Source organism: Silurus aristotelis (genome assembly GCF_946808225.1).
Source record: "Silurus aristotelis genome assembly, chromosome: 18".
Classification (NCBI taxonomy): Eukaryota; Metazoa; Chordata; class Actinopteri; order Siluriformes; family Siluridae; genus Silurus; species Silurus aristotelis.
This window is the reverse complement of record NC_139591.1, coordinates 9668716-9690072: the sequence shown is the minus strand read 5'-3', so window position 1 is coordinate 9690072 and position 21357 is coordinate 9668716. Positions and strand designations below refer to the sequence as shown.

Genomic DNA, 21357 nt, shown 5'->3' with positions numbered 1-21357 from the left:
GGAGTGGCTCTGTAAGAAGCATATCAACGTTCTGGCATGGCCTAGCCAGTCTCCAGACCTAAACCCAATCGAGAATCTTTGAAGGGAGCTCAAACTCCATGTTTCTCAGCGACAGGCCAGAAACCTGACTGATCCAGAGAAGATCTGTGTGGAGGAGTGGGCCAAAATCCCTCCTGCAGTGTGTGCAAACCTGGTGAAAAACTACAGGAAACGTTTGACCTCTGTAATTGCAAACAAAGGCTACTGTACCAAATATTAACATTGACTTTCTCAGGTGTTCAAATACTTATTTGCAGCTGTATCAAACAAATAAATAGTTAAAAAAATCATATATTGTGATTTCTGGAATTTTTTTTTAAGATTATGTCCCTCACAGTGGACATGCACCTACGATGACAATTTCAGACCCCTCCATGATTTCTAAGTGGGAGAACTTGCAAAATAGCAGGGTGTTCAAATACTTATTTTCCTCACTGTATATATATATATATATATATATATATATATATATATATATATATATATATATATATATATATATATATATATATATATATATATATATATATAATCATTGGTATTTATTAAACCACTTCCCTAATTATTATTCTTATTGCATATAGTTATAGTTATATACATGGATGTTAGTGAGTGTGTGTGTGTGTGTGTGTGTGTGTGTGTGTGTGTGTCTATATATATATATATACACACACACACACACACACACACACTCACACACTCACTAACATCCATGTATATAACTATAACTATATGCATATATGCATACAGTGAGGAAAATAAGTATTTGAACACCCTGCTATTTTGCAAGTTCTCCCACTTAGAAATCATGGAGGGGTCTGAAATTGTCATCGTAGGTGCATGTCCACTGTGAGAGACATAATCAAAAAAAAAAAAAACAGAAATCACAATGTATGATTTTTTAACTATTTATTTGTATGATACAGCTGCAAATAAGTATTTGAACACCTGAGAAAGTCAATGTTAATATTTGGTACAGTAGCCTTTGTTTGCATTTACAGAGGTCAAACGTTTCCTGTTGTTTTTCACCAGGTGTGCAAAGGGATTTTGGCCCACTCCTCCACACAGATTTTCTCTAGACCAGTCAGGTTTCTGGCCTGTCGCTGAGAAACACGGAGTTTGAGCTCCCTCCAAAGATTCTCTATTGGGTTTAGGTCTGGAGACTGGCTAGGCCACGCCAGAACCTTGATATACTTCTTACAGAGCCACTCCTTGGTTATCCTGGCTGTGTACTTTGGGTCATTGTCATGTTGGAAGACCCAGCCTCGACCCATCTTCAATGCTCTAATGCCCCGGTCATTCTCTCCTTAATACAGTGCAGTCGCCCTGTCCCATGTGCAGAAAAACACCCCCAAAGCATGATGCTACCACCCCCATGCTTCACAGTAGGGATGGTGTTCTTGGGATGGTACTCATCATTCTTCTTCCTCCAAACACGTTTAGTGGAATTATGACCCAAAAGTTCTATTTTGGTCTCATCTGACCACATGACTTTCTCCCATGACTCCTCTGGATCATCAGAATGGTCACTGGCAAACTTAAGACATGCCTGGACATGTGCTGGTTTAAGCAGGGGAACCTTCTGTGCCATGCATGATTTTAAACCATGACGTCTTAGTGTATTACCAACAGTAACCTTGGAAACGGTGGTCCCAGCTCTTTTCAGGTCATTGACCTGAGTGGATTTTTTTTTTTAGATTATGTCTCTCACAGTGGACATGCACCTACGAGACCTCTCCATGATTTGTAAGTGGGAGAACTTGCAAAATAGCAGGGTGTTCAAATACTTATTTTGCTCACTGTATGTCTTTTTTTAATATCCAAATTAAAGTCAAGGTTTCCGGTACCTTGGTGTTAACATCACACAGGATCTGTCTTGGTCCTGTCACACCAACACCCTGGTGAAGAAGGCCTGGCAGCGTCTGTACCATCTGAGACGCTTAAGGGACTTTAAACTACCCTCTCAGGTGCTTAAGACTTTCTACACTTGCACCATTGAGAGCGTCCTGATGGGTAGCATCACTTCCTGGTTCGGGAACAGCACCATGCAGGACAGACGAGCCCTCCAGAGGGTGGTGCGTTCAGCTGAACGTACCATCCACACTGAGCTCCCTAACCTGCAGGACATCTATAGCACGCGGTGCTGGACAAGTGCTAGGAAGATTATGAAGGACCTCAGCCATCCCAACAATGGACTCTTTTCTCTGTTGCGTTCAGGAAAACGCTTCCGCTCCCTGAAAGCGAACACAGAGAGAATGAGGAGGAGCTTCTTCCCGCAGGCCATCCGGTGTTTAAACCAGGAAACACCCAGGATCTAGAACTGGCCCACTCTCTCATCACACTTCTCTGTACATATATTCACCTTCGCACCACGTCACTTTAAACATATCTCACCGTTCGCACCACGACACTTTAAACTCTGGACTTGCACAGCACAGTGCGCTTTTTATTTTATTCATACCACACCATATTGCACATGGACACTTTACGGACCCTTACACCACACCATACCGCACACGGACACTTTATGGACAACCCACCACAAATTGCCTATTGTTAACATTTTTTACTACACATTGTTTACTGTTTATATGTATATTTGTTTCATACATTATCCTTTTATATATCTTTATACCTTATATTATTTTATTTTATTTTATTTATTTATTTTTTATTTTATATAGTTTTTATTTATTTAAAATAAGTTTTTCTTATACCTTATACTTATTTATCTGCCTCCTTTTCTTTTCCCCCATCCTATTCCCTCATGACGGACCATCGTTAGAACATTTCACTACATGTCGTACCCTGTATGTATGTGTATGTGATGAATAAAATTTAATTTGATTTGATTTGATTTGAAATTTGAATTTGAACAAGTCAAATCAATGATGCTACTATATTCAGCAACTGTCTAAAACACATTCTATTTCTTACAAATAAAAACAAAAAACAAACAAAAAGAATCACCAAGAAATATTCCAGTAGAGTAACCCTTAGCAGTGGGCTTCTCCAGCCTATCAGAATGCAGGGGGAAGCAAACTCCATTGCGTCCGTAGTAGTTGCCAAAAAGGTCGTCACTAAGCAGAGGGATACCAGCAATAAGCAATCCGAAGAGCCAGATGGAGACCAGCACTACACCAGTCTGCAGCTTCCCAGGTCGTAGATGACTGAAGGGGAACACGATGACTAGAAACTTTTCCAGGGTCAAGTAAGTGAGGAGGAGTACGGATACCTCAGAAGACAGCATGGCCAGGAAGCCAATGGTGCGGCATTCTTGGCTTTCCATCCATAGCAGTGCATTCCGATTGTACTCACCACGGAATTTCACATCAAATACACCCAAAAAGAACAGGTAGACACCCATCAGACAGTCTGCACCTGTAAAGAATAGGAGAAATGGTAGCGAGATATATGAAGATGTAATTAATAAAGGTAAAGGTATTAAATATTTTAGTGTGAGCTAATTTTAAAACAAAAATAAAGCTAATATAGTCTTATTTACTCATTTCAACACACAATTTAAATACTATTCTCAAAATAAACATTCAAACAAAATGATCTGCCAAAAGTATAAGATACTTTATATAAATTCAAGAGAAATGTTAGTAACTTTCTTATATTCATAATTCTAAAACTTAATTAGTTTTACATTTTAATTTTGTTGGGGTTTTCATTGATTCATTCATTTTCTCCCACTTATCCATAATTCGGGTCACGGGGGCAGCAGTCTAAGCAGGCCCCCGCCTTCGACTGCTGCCCAATCCTCACAGCACCATCCCTTACGGTCCCTCCTGCAGGTGGTGAGCCCAAAAAAGAAATATATTTTTTTATATATATTTATATATATTTTTGGGGGATCACATATGTATTTGTACTAAATAAAATCTTAATATGAATTTAAAGTGTCTTTTTTATACTTGTCAGATGTACCTTACAGAACAGTAAAATTTTTTAGCATATCCCAGTGATGTTAGGAAGCTGGGGTCACCCCTGGAGACCCTCTGTTCTGTTAAGAAGTGGCAGCTTGGCGATAATGGGGCTTAAACCCCCGACCTTGAGATCAGTTACTCAGAGATTTGACCCATACCAGGTGTGGCATGGTTCCACAGTTCCACACAGCTCTTGGGTTTTTAGGTTCTTTGTTCATGTGGATTTCTTCAAGATTCTATAGTTTTCTAAACCCCCCCAAAATATGACAGTAGGTTGAATTATAATAAATAACTCCTTGATGTTTTTGGCAAAGGTTTCAGATCCAATAAAACTGATTAGGATAAGGCAGTTACAGAACATGACTTAAATGTCTACAGTTCTAGTTTATTTTATGTTGAGCAGCAAAAGGTCACTGTGATTGTACTTTTTTAAACTGGGTGGCATTTTTACACTCATTTTAGGGGCTTCAGTCGATCAGAATTTCTAACACTATTGTTTTTTATATGAGTTGACTGTCTGCACACATTATCAGCCACTGTTGATAATAGCTTTGGTAATTATCTCTATGCTGCAAAAAGTCAGAACAAAAAAACGCCTAAACCAGTGTAGCCCAGATCACAAAGGACAGGATGTCCTTTTACTTAGATCACACATATGTCCAAACACCCCCAGATGCAGGTAAAAACACAGCCAGCTACATTTATATGATCATCTTTAGTTGATCATACCTTACTGGTGTCTTACTTGTCGCTGGTGCTAATATTTCCATCCATTTTTGTTTTACTATTATTATTAATAAAGTCTACTGTCTCTGCAGTGCCATTTATACATAAATTGCTTGTCCTGTCAAATATAATAATAGTAACTGAGTGTGAGGCAGTTGATTTTGTGGTATCACTGTTTTTAGTAACAGATAATTCAGGTTGACTGATAGAAGGTTTATTTGCAATCTTTGTGCAATGTAAACCCACAGCATAGGACTTTGATGCACACTGCATGTAGGTTGTTCTCTGCACGAATGCATGACCGCATTCCGATAACAAAGAGATTTCCAAAGCAGGTGATGAAGGCCATGACCCAGACAGACACTCTTAGGATCACATTGGCCAATAGATCTTCAAATGATGAGATCCCATCTGTGTTCGGTTTGCACTTCCGCACATGTGGTACATAGGAACAGTATTGAAAATCCTTAAAGTATCTGTACAGGAGAAGATTGAATCTAATTAACTAGTCTTTTTTTATATACTGGTATTATATAATTAGAAACTAAAGCACGTACATATAAGACAGTTTGCCCATTGGGAGAAACATCTTCGTTTGTATAGCAGGAATCTCAATGTCTTCCAACCCTCTGCAAAACATGGGTTAATTTCACTAGTAATGCTGACAGTATATATAACCACTTTGCATAATATGGTTTTAAAACCATACTTATATTTGGTTTACTCACAGAGACTCAAGCTGAACCAGATGATCAAAATGACCAGCATGAATATGAAGTAAAGGATTGTGCGATATATTTCTGAAAAAAAAAAGAGACCAATGACAGAAATTATCAATCAAATATAGTTATTTAATGACATAAGGATTTAGCAAGAGCCGCAGTAGACAAAGACAATAACTCACAGTTTCAATAATGATTTAAAATTCTCAAATATGTTGTTGGGGAGGTCTGCAATCCTGTTGCAGGACAAATCCCTATAAAGACAAGAATGAAGTTATTAAGGAAATTATGTAACTAGAAACATATGCATGTGGAAAAAGACAGAGCTAGATTGGGTAACTATATGTCTAGAATCAATGTTTTGTTACACTCCAGATGATGTAGCTCCCCTTAAAACCAAAATGATCAGGGAGAAAAACCTTAAAACAGACCACTCGGAAATTAGAATGTAAATGGCGTCGAAACAATTAGCCTCCTGACCTGACCTTGAAGCTGTCCAACTATAGGCCAATATTAAACCTCCTCTTTATCTCCAAGATTTTAGAAAAGATTGTAGCACAGCAATTGTCATAGCATCATAGCACAGAGACGATCAGGGTTTTGTCTCCTTACTTGTTTTGCTCGACCTTAGAGCAGCTTTTGACACCAGTGATCATAGTCTTCTCCTTGCAAGACTACAGAATGTTGTTGGAATAAAGGGAGCAGCGCTTAGGTCTTATCTAACTGATCGCTATCAGATTGTTGATGTTAATGGTGAGTTCTCCACACTCTCTGAGGTAAAGTTTGGTGTTCCACAAGTCTCTGTCTAAGGCCCACTGCTTTTATTAAATATATGTTGCCTTGAAATTATACATAAACATGGTATTTGCTTTCATTGCTATGCACGAGATCAGCTTAAAAATAGTGAGGAGTGTGTAAGGGACATTAGACAAGCTTAGATTAGCTCCCAATTAAATCTTGCACTGATTATAAAATACTACTACTGACGTATAAAGCATTTACCGGTCTCGCTCCACAGTATCTGAGTGAACTTCTGTACCTTTATGATCCTCCATGCCTACTTAGGTCAAATGGTGCAGGCTATTTGTTGGCACATCAAATAATGAAGACTACAGCAAGAGGCAGATCTTTCTCTTATAAAGCCCTACAGTTATTGAACAGCCTTCCAATTAATGGGACTCAGACACAGTCTTAATGTTCAATTCAAGGCTAATAACATCTGGAGGGATCATGGATATAGAGTAAGTGATCTGGGATATTTGTATACTCTCGTCCCCTCACATGTTCACTTAGGTTTGTTAATGTTTGAGTGGTGGGCTGTCTCTTATCCCAGAGATCACTCATATCTGTGTTACCTTCTGGCTCTCCTTCATAGCGAGTCTGGCCAGAGTCCCAAACTGCAGTGTCCATAACTTTTATACAACAATAAGGATACTTAATAATCCATATCCTTCTCTCCCTGTCACATCTCTTCTCTCTCTCTGAACAGGAGCTTTGAGGAATTGGATTTGGACTGTAGTTAATGTCAATAGTCTGCTACACTGACTCTAGTTCCTCTGAAAGTTTCTTTATTATGCCATCTCTGGGAGTTTTATCTTGCCACAGTCGCCACCGGATTGCTAATCAAGGTCAAACTTTCATTTATAAAGAACAATCTTATTCATTCTTTATTACCGCATTATCTGTGTAAAGCCGCTTTGAGATGATTTTGGAAAAGGTGAAAATGTACCTTTTTTAAAAAACTTATATAGAAGAAAGGTGCATTGCTTTAACTTCAGTGCAAGGCACTCTTTCATGTACTCACAGCTCTGCCAATGCTTGAAGTGACTGAAAAGTGTTTTCAGGAAGAGTCTTGATTTTATTGTCACGCAATGATCTGGAACAGAAAAAGTCAGTTCTAAAATAAGCCATGACCAAGGAACACTCAGAAGTCAATTTCTGTGCTGATTTTTATTTTATATTTCAAAATAGCAAATATAAGTTATAGTGAGCACCTTGTATTTTCTCTCTAGGGCACAACGACCTGAAGCAAACACACAACACACACATGGTGCGTGTGTTGTGTTGTTACTGAAAGAATAGTTTCTCGCATACAGTACCACACAATGCCCTTTTAAAAAACATGATCTCCTCTAGCAGAATTAGAATTTTAGCTCCTTACCTAATCCACAGACAATGAACATTTAACACATTTCTATACTGAATCTACCTGCCTACCACCCTGCCTGCTCTGGATTCTGTTCCTGTTCCTGATCCCTCTTTTCTGCTCTGCCTCTGGTTTTGAACTCTGGACTGTTTTTTTGGTTTGTGATTCTGTTTTGCCCTTCATGGTTCTGTTTGCCGGCTCTCTAAAATCTTGGACTGTTTTTGGTTTTGTCTCTCCCTGCATTGCCCTGTTTGCCTGTGTTTTGACCCGTGCCTTATTAAAGCCTGTTTTCTCCATACCCCTGTGTGCATCCTGCATTTGGGTCCTCACTCACCTAGTCACTTGCAAAATTCCTGACAGAATTTTAGTTTTTCTTTATATCCCAATTTCACAAAGGAAACACTAAAAGTTAGGGTAGTATATTTGCCTAAATTGTTACTGAAATACCAGGTTTACTACATTACATAGTCATCGATGTTTTAAACCGAGTCGACTTTTTTTGGTTGCAAGGCTGCAAGATAATGCAACAGGTTGAATTGGTGCCTACAGCTAATGGGTCTATAAGTCAATCTGAGAGCATATTAATGTCTGTGTATGTTCTTCCTTTGTGAGTTTACTGGGTTCTCCATTTTTCTCCAACCTCCCAAAATCATGTTAGTACATGGAGTAGCTTTGTCCCATTAGTGAATAAGCAGGTGTCTAAAGTTTAAAAAACAAGCTAAATATTTGCAATTGCTTGTTAATATTTTTGCCCATATTCTCTAAAAAAAAGTAGAAGATAATCTTATTGTATTATTATAAACAATGTATTATACACTCATCTTTTGCTTAAATGGGAAAACCTGTACAATTGTTTATATATGCAGTTATACAATTCTCCAATAAGGAGGCAGCAGCACAATGCATAAAATAATGCAAATAAATGTCAAGAGCTTTAGTTAATGTTTACATCAATCATTAGAATGTGGAAAAATATGACCCAGTCATGGCTTACCCAGTGGCTCACAATGTTTCTTACTTATTTGCACTGTTGGACTATAGGACTGTTGCATGTGAAAATGTCAGAAGATCAGCAATTTCTGAAATAATCAGCCTTTTTGTTACTTTTTTTTTTTTATATATGCCACAATCAGTTTAACAGAGATCACACATGTTCTTCATTCTAATATTTGACATAAACATTAACTGTAATGAATTTTGACACTTGCCAAATATAACAATAGACCTTGGCATTAAAGGACTTACAGCACTGTAAGATCACTACATGCCACGAAAGTGGAGGAGTTTAGCACGTTAATGTGGTTCTCAGCAAAATCCCTAAGTTGAGAGAAAAAGAAAAAAAAAGAGATAAAACATACACATCATGTAAACAGAATTTAACAGTTTTAAAAAGACTTGCATATGTTACTAATTAATGAGTGACCAGCAATGGAAATTCAACAATATAATATACCACATTTTATTGTCTCGTTGTTCTAAAAAACCTTTTTTAATATAAATTCTATGGGCTGACCTAAATCTTAGTACCAGATGTACTGCCACTAAATCTGTAAATGTAAACTCTTCTATCATTAGCAATCAGCTCAGCATTTCAGGCTCCACAAAACAGTGAATAGTCATTTAGCAGACATCGAGAGGGAGAGAGATAATGTTTGTGTGTGAGGGTGTGTGTGTGTGTGTGTGTGTGTGTGTGTGTGTGTGTGTGTGTGTGTGTGTGTGTGTGTGTGTGTGTAAGTGAGAGAGAGAGAGAGAGAGAGAGAGAGAGAGAGAGAGAGAGAGAGAGAGAGAGAGAGAGAGAGAGAGAGAGAGAGAAGTGGAAATTAACAGCCCACACAATATAAAAACTGATGCCTATTCTCTAGCTTTCTCTCTACTGGCTGTCATCAACACTGGGATCTATCTACAGTATATCATCTCAAAAATCAAACAGGCCTCCCTTGATAATGATGATGATGATGATCAAAACACTTTAGCTGAAGAAACACTTTTATTAAAAGATTGCTAAGCTATCTCCCTCCAATTATTCATTTTTGCCAGCTGAGTAGTTTGACTAATGTGAAACAGCTAATTCCCCCCCTTGTCAGCAGCAATGCTTTTCATATATGTAACTCAGTCATAGGTTTTTATACTCATAAGAAAAGCACAGCATGTTCTATTTCCTTTACTCTATTCTGAAAAAACATAATAATTAAAAGAATAATTATTATGAACCCAGCCATTAGGGAGGCACAAGCCACTCTTAGTGCCGGTCCCAAGCCCGGATAAATGGGGAGGGTTGCGTTAGGAAGGGCATCCAGCATAAAACGTGCCAAATCAAATATGCGGGTAATAAAATAATAATTATTATAAATTTATAACCAATTGCAAAGTAATGGAGAGTGTGTTAGGGAAGTAAAGAAAAGAGTGCAGGCAGGGTGGAGTGGGTGGAGAAGAGTGACAGGAGTGATTTGTGATAGTAGGGTATCTGCAAGAGTGACGGGGAAAGTTTATAGGACTGTGGTGAGACCTGCGATGTTGTATGGATTAGAGACAGTGGCATTGAGTAAAAGGCAGGAGGCGGAGCTGGAGGTAGCAGAGCTGAAGATGTTAGGGTTTTCGTTGGGAGTGATGAAGATGGACAGGATTAGAAATGAGTTTATTAGAGGGACAGCGCATGTTGGACGTTTTGGTGACAAGGTGAGGGAGGTGAGATTGAGATACTTTGGGCATGTGCAGGGGAGGGACATGAGTTATATTGGTAGGAGAATGCTGAGGATGGAGCCACCAGGGAGGAGGAAAAGAGGAAGACCAAGGAGGAGGTTCATGGATGTGGTGAGGGAAGACATGCAGGTAGTTGGTGTGAAAGAGGCAGATGTAGAGGAAAGGGGGGTATGGAGAAGGATGATCCGCTGTGGCGACCCCTAATGGGAATAGCCAAAAGATGAAGAAGAAGATAAATTTATAACCAATGTTTTTTTTTATAATTTGATAATTATTTTAAACATGTATGTTCACCATTTACTGTATATATACAGTATATCTTATTTCACATCCCTGCAGTCTGTACATCAGTTTATTACATGAACAAAATACACAACAATTAAAACATCACAAACATGGCTAACATCATTATCACTTATTACTCAAAACATTACTTCTCGTCTAATAGGAACAATCATTGTATGATGTTTAATTATTAATTATCTTTTGTCTGATATACACAATGTAAATACATGTAAATAAAAGCAGAATGCAATAATTTGCAAATCTCAAAAAACCCACATTTATTTCATAATAGAAAATAGAAAACATATAGACTGTTTAAACTGAGGAAATTTACAATTCTAATGAAAAAAGAAGTAATCTTGAATGTGATGGATGCAACATGCTAAAATATTCTGAAGGACTCTGCCTAAGATACTCTTTTATACCCAATCATGTTACTGACCTGTTGTTAAATAACCTAATTAATTACAAAATATTTTGCAAAAACACTTACTTTTCCAGCCTTTTGTTGCCCCTGCACCAACTTTTCTGAATTGTATTGTGACCATTAAATTCAAAATAACCTTATTACCTTCTTTATTAATCTTTAGTTTTTCCTCAGGTTAAACATTTGATATATACAGTATTCTATGTTATAAAATATGGGTTTATGTTTTTATTGACATTTTACACAGCATCCCAACTTTTTAGGAATTAAGGTTGTATCACATACCATGTCCACTCAAATCCACTTTAATCTAAACTTGAATCTAATCAGATTAATGATGTAGCAGCAATGCAATGCAAATAATCATACAGATACAGGTCAAGCTTCAGATGCCTCACCAAACATCAGAATCACTTGCTATTTTCCAGTTTTGGCAAGTCTATGCTGATTATAGACTTAAATTATTGTCATTTTCTAACAGGAGTAAAGCCCAATGTGGTATGTTGCTGTTGTAGCCCATCTACCGTGATATTTAGTGTTGTACATTCTAAGATGCTTTAAAGGATGATTTTATGTTTCTCACACCATTCTGTGTAATCTCTGGAGATTTTGGAGAAACTCTGGAGATGTGTGTGAAAATCCCAGGAGATTAGCAGTTTCTGAAATACTTATACCAGCCCATCTGGCACCAATATCCAGTCCACAATCAAAGTCACAGATCCATTATCTAGATATTTGTCCTTGAAATCTACCTGCATGATTTTGGCATTGTACTGCTGCCACACGATTGGCTGTAAATATACATTCCAGAAACAAAAATTACAACCCCAAAAGAAAAAAATGAATGTCATGACAATTTTCTACCTCTTTAAATGGATTTCTGTCCATTTCTGTCCAGTCTGACTCCCTCAAAATGTTGTTTTCTTAACTGTTACAGGCTTCCAAAGAGCACCAAATCCAATGGAAAGTCTTTCCACAACAGTGTGGGTTATCAGAACAGCATAGGGGAGACCAACTGTATAATAATGTCCATGTATTTTAAATAGGATTTTCAACAAGCTGATATACAGTGAGGAAAATAAGTATTTGAACACCCTGCTATTTTACAAGTTCTCCCACTTAGAAATCATGGAGGGGTCTGAAATTGTCATCGTAGGTGCATGTCCACTGTGAGAGACATAATCTAAAAAAAAAAATCCAGAAAACACAATGTATGATTTTTTAACTATTTATTTGTATGATACAGCTGCAAATAAGTATTTGAACACCTGAGAAAGTCAATGTTAATATTTGGTACAGTAGCCTTTGTTTGCAATTACAGAGGTCAAACGTTTCCTGTAGTTTTTCACCAGGTTTGCACACACTGCAGGATGGATTTTGGCCCACTCCTCCACACAGATCTTCTGTAGATCATTCAGGTTTCTGGCCTGTCGCTGAAAAACACGGAGTTTGAGCTTCCTCCAAAGATTCTCTATTGGGTTTATGTCTGGAGACTGGCTAGGCCACGCCAGAACCTTGATATGCTTCTTACAGAGCCACTCCTTGGTTATCCTGGCTGTGTGCTTCGGGTCATTGTCATGTTGGAAGACCCAGCCTTGACCCATCTAACTGAGGGAGGGAGGTTGTAACCCAAAATCTCGCAATACATGGCCCCGGTCATCCTCTCCTTAATACAGTGCAGTCGCCCTGTCCCATGTGCAGAAAAACACCCCCAAAGCATGATGCTACCACCCCCATGCTTCACAGTAGGGATGGTGTTCTTGGGATGGTACTCATCATTCTTCTTCCTCCAAACACGTTTAGTGGAATTATGACCCAAAAGTTCTATTTTGGTCTCATCTGACCACATGACTTTCTCCCATGACTCCTCTGGATCATCCAAATGGTCATTGGCAAACTTAAGACGTGCCTGGACATGTGCTGGTTTAAGCAGGGGAACCTTCTGATTTCAAACCATGACGTCTTAGTGTATTACCAACAGTAACCTTGGAAACGGTGGTCCCAGCTCTTTTCAGGTCATTGACCATTGACCTCTCCGAGGGAGATTGACAGTCATGTTTAGCTTCTTCCATTTTCTAATGATTGCTCCAACAGTGGACCTTTTTTTTACCAAGCTGCTTGGCAATTTCCCCGTAGCCCTTTCCAGCCTTGTGGAGGTGTACAATTTTGTCTCTAGTGTCTTTGGACAGCTCTTTGGTCTTGGCCATGTTAGTAGTTGGATTCTTACTGATTGTATGGGGTGGACAGGTGTCTTTATGCAGCTAACGACCTCAAACAGGTGCATCTAATTTAGGATAATAAATGTAGTGGAGGTGGATATTTTAAAGGCAGACTAACAGGTCTTTGAGGGTCAGAATTCTAGCTGATAGACAGGTGTTTAAATACTTATTTGCAGCTGTATCATACAAATAAATAGTTAAAAAATCATATATTGTGATTTCTGGATTTTTCTTTTTAGATTATGTCTCTCACAGTGGACATGCACCTACGATGACAATTTCACTCCATGATTTCTAAGTGGGAGAACTTGCAAAATAGCAGGGTGTTCAAATACTTATTTTCTTTACTGTAGGTATTAATGGTCAGGTGTCCAAATACGTTTTTACCAGATGTTGTTGTTTTACCAAAATGTATTTTTGAATAATTTCTTTGTTATTTTTATGGCCTTATATTCACATTCCCCTTTGCTGTGATCAGCAACACAAGAGGAGGAGGACTGTTACCATTTGTTGAACAAGTCCAGTCACTCAGTGCATGAGGTAAATGGATATATGGTTTAAGATAGGAAAACTACAAAATTGGAAGCAGATAGTATACCCCCCTGACAGACATGAACACACAATAATGCTCAGATTTATTCACATTCCATTAGTCTAGCGGTACTTTCCTTCTCTCTGAAAGCAGCTCTTTTATTTTGACTATCCTCCTGGAAGTCTGGGTAAGGTCACTCTGACCAAATACTACACAGAACAAAAATTCTTACAAGAGCTCTTTAAACTGTTAAAGCCATAGCTGTCTCTCTTTCTCTAGCTCACCCCTGAAGATTTTGGGAACAAAAGGAGAACCAGACATAATGGCCAAATGAGCACTTACAGTCTTGGACATACCAGACAAAGCTCCACTTCTGCTCACATGTGCGTCTGATAAAAATGGCAGCTCGGACTATAAGAAGACCACGAAAATCAGTATACCCTCCATAAAATTAAAAAGCAAAGACTACATGATCTGCATTTGTCATATCCTTGGGATGCGGATGCTGACATTTAAACAACATTTAAACATCCTGTGGGACTCGGAGAACCCAAATGCTTCCTCTGGGAATGAGACAAAAAATATTAATTACATCTGTTGTAAGGCAGATGGTGTAACATTTTTGTTTTTATTTAGTTTTCTTCAGTGGTTAAGGCACACGTTATTCACTAAAAAAAACAGTAATAAACTGACTATTTTCTATTCTCTGTGTATACATTGACTACATGTAGTGTAAGACAAATACATTAATTTGTCATAATTCACCTGACATTGTAGGCCTGAGAAAGTTACTATAGCTCACACTGCCAAGCTCTTTTAACATAATTATACTGCACACAAAGTTGCAGAAGGCTCTCTGCAATATAATTATACTTTCTACAAGTGTAGAGAGGCACTTCTCTTCTTCTTCTTTCAGCTGCTCCCATTAGGGGTCGCCACAGCGGATCATCCGTCTCCATACCACCCTGTCCTCTACATCTGCCTCTTTTACACCAACTACCTGCATTTCTTCCCTCACCACATCCATGAACCTCCTCCTTGGCCTTCCTCTTTTCCTCCTACCTGGTGGCTCCATCCTCAGCATTCTTCTACCAATATAATTCATGTCCCTCCTTTGCACATGTCCAAACCATCTCAATCTCGCCTCCCTCACCTTGTCACCAAAACATCCTACATGCGCTGTCCCTCTAATAAACTCATTTCTAATCTTATCCATCCTCGTCACTCCCAACGAAAACCTTAACATCTTCAGCTCTGCTACCTCCAGCTCCACCTCCTGTCTTTTACTCAATGCCACTGTCTCTAATCCATACAACATCGCAGGTCTCACCACAGTCCTATAAACTTTCCCTTTCATTTTTGCAGATACCCTACTATCACAAATCACTCCTGTCACTCTTCTCCACCCACTCCACCCTGCCTGCACTCTTTTCTTCACTTCTCTAACACACTCTCCATTACTTTGCACTGTTGACCCCAGGTACCTGAACTCCTCCACCTTTTTCACCTCTTCTCCCTGTAACTGCACCACTCCACTGCCCTCCCTCTCATTCACACACATGTACTCTGTCTTACGCCTACTGACTTGCATTCCCCTTCTCTCCAGCGCATATATCCACCTCTCCAGGCTCTTCTCAACCTGCTCACTACTCTCACCACAAATCACAAACATTATCCGTCAACCTGTCCATCACCACTGCAAACAGGAAAGGGCTCAGGGCCGATCCTTGATGCAGTCCAACCTTCACCCTGAACCAGTCTGTCGTACCTACTGCACACTTCACTGCCGTCACACTGTCTTCATACATGTCCTGCACCACCCTCACATACTTCTCTGACACACCTGACTTCCTCATACAATACCACAACTCCTCTCTTGGCACCCTGTCATACGCCTTCTCTAAATCCACAAATACACAATGCAATTCCTTCTGTCCTTCTCTATACTTCTCCATCAACATTCTCAAAGCAAATAAGGCTCACTTGGCATGAAACCATACAGTTGCTCACTGATGGTCACCTCTTCTCTCAGCCTGGCTTCCACTACTTTTTCCCATAACTTCATGGTGTGACTGATCAATTTAATTCCCTTGTAGTTACTGCAAGACTGCACATCTCCTTTATGCTTAAAGATCGGTACCAGCACACTACTTCTCCATTCCTCAGGCATCTTCTCACCTTCCAAAATCCTGTTAAACAATCTGGTCAAAAACGCCACTGCCATCTCTCCTAAACATCTCCACGCTTCTACCGGTATGTCATTTGGTCCAACCGACTTTCCACTCTTCATCCTCTTAATCGCTGCTCTCACTTCCTCCTTACTAATCCTATCCACTTCCTGCTTCACCAACTCCACATCATCCAACCTTCTCTCTCTCTGATTTTCCTCATTCATCAGCTGCTCAAAATACTCACTACCTTTTCAACACACTCTCCTCACTAGTCAACACATTTCCCTCTCCATCCTTTACTGCTCTAACTTGCAGTACATCCTTCCCAGCTCAGTCCCTCTGTCTGGCCACCTCCTCATCACCTCTGTTCCCTTCACCTACATGCCCATTAAAGTCTGCCCCAATCACCAATCGTTCTTTCCTAGGTACACCATCTACCACTTCATCTAATTCACTCCAGAATCTTTCCTTCTCCTCCACCTCACAGCCCACTTGTGGAGCATAGGCACTGATGACATTTATCATCATCCCTTCAACTTCCACCTTCACGATCATCACCCTATCAGAAACTCTCTTCACCTCCACTACACTCTTACTGTACTCTTCCTTCAGAATCACCCCTACACCATTTCTCTTTCCATCCACACCATGATAAAACAGTTTAAATCCACCTCCAATGTTCCTGGCCTTACTCCCTTTCCACTTGGTCTCCTTAACACACAGCATATCTACCTTTTTCCTCTCCATCGTATCAGCCACCTCTCTCCCTTTACCCGTCATAGTACCAACATTTAAAGTACCAACCCGAACCTCCACTCTCCTGCACTCCTCCTTTCCCTGCCGTCTCTGTAGACGTCTTACTCCTCTCCTTCTCCTCCTTCGGCCAACAGTAGCCCAATTTCCACCGGTACCCTGTCGGCTAACGATACCTGTGGCGGTCGTTGTTAACCCGGGCCTCGACCGATCCGGTATGAAATTCTCATTTGTGATCCGCATATTTGATTTGTCACATGTTTTACGCTGGATGCCCTTCCTAACGCAACCCTCCCCATTTACCCGGGCTTAGGACCAGCATAATGGCTGGGTTGTAGAGAGGCACTTCTCCCTCCTCTCTAAAAATACAAATCACAATCTTAACATTCAGTGAACATATAACAGTGCTGCAGATGGACTCAAGACAAATGTGAGGATGTGCAAAATGAAAGAGGGCAATTGGGGTGCTAGTTAATGTCAAGTGGTTTTTTGTTTCCCTTTTTAAGCATCTTATATAAAGTGGGTACTCTGAAAGCTAAAAACTTCAGTTTATATTTTTTATAGTCTCATCATGATACTTTGGTTTCATGGTATAACACACTATATATAACTATACTTTGGTTGATAGTAAAATATCTTACAATGTATTTCTTTGACTATTAAATACTTTCTTTTAGCTTCTCCCATTAGGGGTCGCCAGAGCAAATCATCCATATTCGTGATCAGCATGTTTGGCACATGTTTATCCGGGCCTGGGACCGGCACTAAGAGTACACTGGCTTGTGCAACCCTACTGTAGGTGAAAAATCCAGCCTCCAGTTGGAAGTGGAATGGAGAGTAAAATGCTATCTCATACTTTAACTATGGCATGGTTATTGGTACCTGATTGACTGACCGGTGTATTAAAGAAACTGCTGATCTCCTGAGAATTTTACACACAACAATTGCTAGTGTATACAAAGAATGATGCAAAAAAACAAAACAAATATCCTGTGAGTAGGTTGTCTGAAGGCTGAAACATCAGGGTCAAATTAGAGATGCGAATCAGAGGAGAATGACTATACCTGTTTGATTAGTAAGGTAGGCAATAGTAACAAAAAAAATATTTTAGTTTGGGTAAATCTATACCCATCTTAGTTACAGATTCCTGTTCTTGGTTGACAGGAATGGATCCTGATGTGGGGTCTTCTGCTGTTGCAACCCATCCACCTCAAGATTGAATGTTTTGTTTCGTGCTGTGATGCTTTTCTGCTGGGCATGCTTATAAAGAGTTATATAAGTATGTTAGTGATTATATAACAATGTACTTTGTCACAGCTCAAAGAAATCTGGCTACTTTCTTCGGACCTCTCATTAACAAAATGTTTTTACACTAAGAACTCAATGTCAATGTTTCTTTGTTGTTGTTTTTTTGCACTATTTTGAATAAACTTTGGAGATGGTTGTGTATAAATATCTCAGGAGATTATCAATTGTGAAATATACAAACCAGCCCATCTGGTACCAATAATCATGCCACACCCAAAGTCACAGAAATCACACTTTTTCATCATTCTGATGCCTAATGTGAACATTAATTGAAAGCCCTTGACTTTAGTCTGCATGTTTGTTTTTGCATTGTACTGCTGCCACATGATTGGCAAGGCTGATTGGGTAAATGAATGTAATTGTGAAGGCATACAGGTCTGAAGGTATGCGCATATTTGCTAATAAAGGACAACATACTACAAACTAAGAAGGGTGAGGGTGGTAAACAGTAAGAGGCACTTGTTCAAGATTAAAAAAGTAGTACTCACAGCCAGCTGAGCAGAGGCATGTATTTACAGAGGCTTAGTTCAGACAGCTCTACCAGGGAAGTGTTTACCATGGACCTGAGGAAAAACAAACCATGTTAAATTTATATTTTTATATATATGGTATTTAGCAGACACACTTATCCAGGGTGACAAAAGTGCTTTGAAGTCTCTATCAATATATACATTCTGATTATTAGGCTTATTAGGACATAGACCAAGAATACCACCAGTCTAAAAATTGTGGGGAAGGAAAATAGTTAGAAAAGAAAGTTTTTTTTTTTTTTATTAAAGTGCTAATTTAAAGTACTATATTAATCTACACCATTATTTGTAGAGGGAACTTTTGCAAATTTTCATATCCAATTTCCCAACCATCGCACCAAGAGTTTTAAATAAAGAAAGTACTTTTAAATAAAGGGACAATTCTTTACAATGCAGTAATTATTAAATATATAAAAAAAAAGAACAGAAAAAAACAAACACTAAGCAACTGTCCAGTAATTTTGTCATTTTACGTACAGAATGCACAACAGTGGAGATGGATGCAAGTGCAGAGTAAGAACAGCAAACAAATCCAAAACAGCAGGTAAGCTTGAACATTAAACAGGCTAAGATTGGGAATTTGCCAATTCATATTTATGAAAAGTATATTCTCTGATAGATGCCAGGTCAACAAACAACCTCTGCTGAACATTATTGCAAGTATCTGTGCAGTTTCTCCCGTTATTAATTTTGTTGTTAAAATTGTTAAATTTTTACATACTGCCAATAAAAAAAAAAATGTCAGCATGCCTGTAAAACACACCAGGAGTTTAGTGTTAAAAAATAAAAAACAAGTGTTTACTAGCAGGCACAACATTGTAAGCAAAACTAATTAGTAATAAGAGTGATGTAAATACTGTAAATAGCAGAGGATACTTGTCTGTGCCATGAGATTACAGCTAGTTCATTCACTGAAGATGAATACAAATATAATTCACAAAAGGATGGCAGCCAGAAAAGTGCAGGTAGAGATGACAGTACATATTGTAGATTTTAAAAGAAACACAAAATAAAATATAAATGGACATTTGTGAAAGATGTGAAAAGTAGTTACCGTAATTTCCGGACTATTACGCGCACCCAAATATAAGCCCCATCCACTGAATTTGACAAAGATTTTTATTTTGAACATAAATAACCCGCACCTGTCTCTAAGCCTACATTGAAACTAATGAACTTTACACAGGCTTTAACAAAAGACAGTGACTGTTACACGGCTTGTATCTAAACAGTAGCCTACCAAGAAAGTCATTGTTCACTGTCTTCCTCCTTCCTTTCACAACAATTTCTCTCGAGAGTTATACTTTTGGCATCGTTGTGCGTTTAAAAATCACCATCGGTATAGCTTTTCTCCCGATGCCGTGCAGCTCAGAACACGGGTGAAGTTTTTTCATGCCAGGTTGTTTTCAGCAAGACGAATGATTCGCATTTCCTGTAGACAGTCCGACTGAGAGGCGTGGTGCGGCCCGATTCAGTGGAATCAGTGAGTTTAATACAAAGAGTTTAATTTGTTCACCTGAACCCGTTTGGCAATTTCATTGGTCCAATGTTATGGGGCTCAGTTTTTTGGCTTGAAGCTTTTGAAACCGGGAAAATCCCAGGAAAAATCCATAAATTAGCCGCCTCATTGTATAAGCTGCGGGGTTCAAAGCAGCATATAGTCCGAAAAATACGGTAATTGTTCTGTCTTTAGGTTTTCTCATATTAGTAATTAACTGGATGGAAATAATGAAGACTTCAGCAGGGGGCAGATCTTTCTCTTATAAAACAGTTATGGAACAGCCTTTCAATTAGTGTGAAAATATTTGTTTAGTCAAGCCTTTTATATGTAAGTTTTTCTTAGGTAAAGGAGCAGATCATAAATAGAGTGTTCGGTGAACTGGGATATTTTTATGCGGCCATCCCCTCACTCTTACACGTTTACTCAGGTTTGTTGATGGTGGTGTGGTGTGCAGTCTCTTATCCCAGAGATCCCTCATGTCTGTTACACCTTCTGGATCTCCTTTTCAGTAATGCTGCCATAGCGAGTCTTGCTGGAGTCCCCAACTCACAGTGTCCTTGACTTTTATACAACAAATTGGATACTTTATAATCCATCTCTTTTTCTCCCTGTCACCCCTCTTTTTTCTCTCTCTCTCTGTCTCTGTCTCTGTCTCTCTCTCTCTCTCTCTCTCTCTCTCTCTCTCTCTCTCTCTCTCTCTCTCTCGGTCAAGTTAAACATGCTCCTGAGGTTCCAGTGACCAATGTTCCTGCCCCTCTCCACTCCTCTGATCTGCCCGCTTTGTCTCAGCCTGCCTCTGGATGGTGTTTTCTTCGAGTGGAGGCCACTTTGTGCAGCTGGGGATGGTTTTATATCAACGGTCTGGGGAGCCATAAAATTATGAAGTAAGAACAGGAGCTCTGAAAATTTGTAGTGTAGTTAATGCTGCTACACTGACACAGGACTACAGTTTGCATCTGATCACCATCACTGCACACCTTAAAATTGTTTAGCTGTAATAAATGGACATTCAGTACCAGTACCACTCAGATGATGATTATATATATATGCCTTATGCGCAAATTCTCCTGTCCTGCAACTCCAGATCGCTGGGTGATGTTCTTGCGGTATTCTTTCTGGCCCTTATTTAAAGCCATGTACATCCTTTATGATTTAAAACTTCACTTGCTACACTATTAATATAATTAATAGTAATAACAATAATTTTCATCCACTCATAAATGAAAAGGAACGACTGATTTTCCAAAACGCAGTTGAGTAAAAAGTAAGATATTTGACTTAGAAATGTAGTAAAGTTAAAGTAAAAGTTCCAGCAAACAGAAATACTTAAGTGAAGTACAAAAACACGAAAAAACTACTTAGAGTA

At 38.9% G+C, this 21357-nt stretch overlaps 1 protein-coding gene and 1 long non-coding RNA gene across 3 annotated transcripts in view; one reads left to right on the top strand and one right to left on the bottom strand.

The window, feature by feature from the left end:
• LOC310741423 overlaps positions 1-21357 on the top strand; it is a 207216-nt gene that overhangs the window by 118648 nt on the left and 67211 nt on the right. The gene's annotated exons all lie outside the window — the stretch shown is intronic.
• rxfp2a (relaxin family peptide receptor 2a) overlaps positions 1-21357 on the bottom strand; it is a 95288-nt gene that overhangs the window by 16506 nt on the left and 57425 nt on the right. The window contains exons 9-16 of one of the 2 annotated variants that reach the window (XM_083569102.1): positions 18449-18523; positions 8811-8882; positions 7224-7295; positions 5602-5673; positions 5426-5497; positions 5255-5326; positions 4944-5173; positions 3010-3420 (exon numbers count right to left, since the gene is read on the bottom strand). In XM_083569102.1, coding sequence (XP_083425228.1) covers positions 3010-3420; positions 4944-5173; positions 5255-5326; positions 5426-5497; positions 5602-5673; positions 7224-7295; positions 8811-8882; positions 18449-18523 — 1076 coding nt within the window. The remainder of the gene's footprint in view (positions 1-3009; positions 3421-4943; positions 5174-5254; positions 5327-5425; positions 5498-5601; positions 5674-7223; positions 7296-8810; positions 8883-18448; positions 18524-21357) is intronic. The other variant, XM_083569103.1, reaches the window with a different exon arrangement.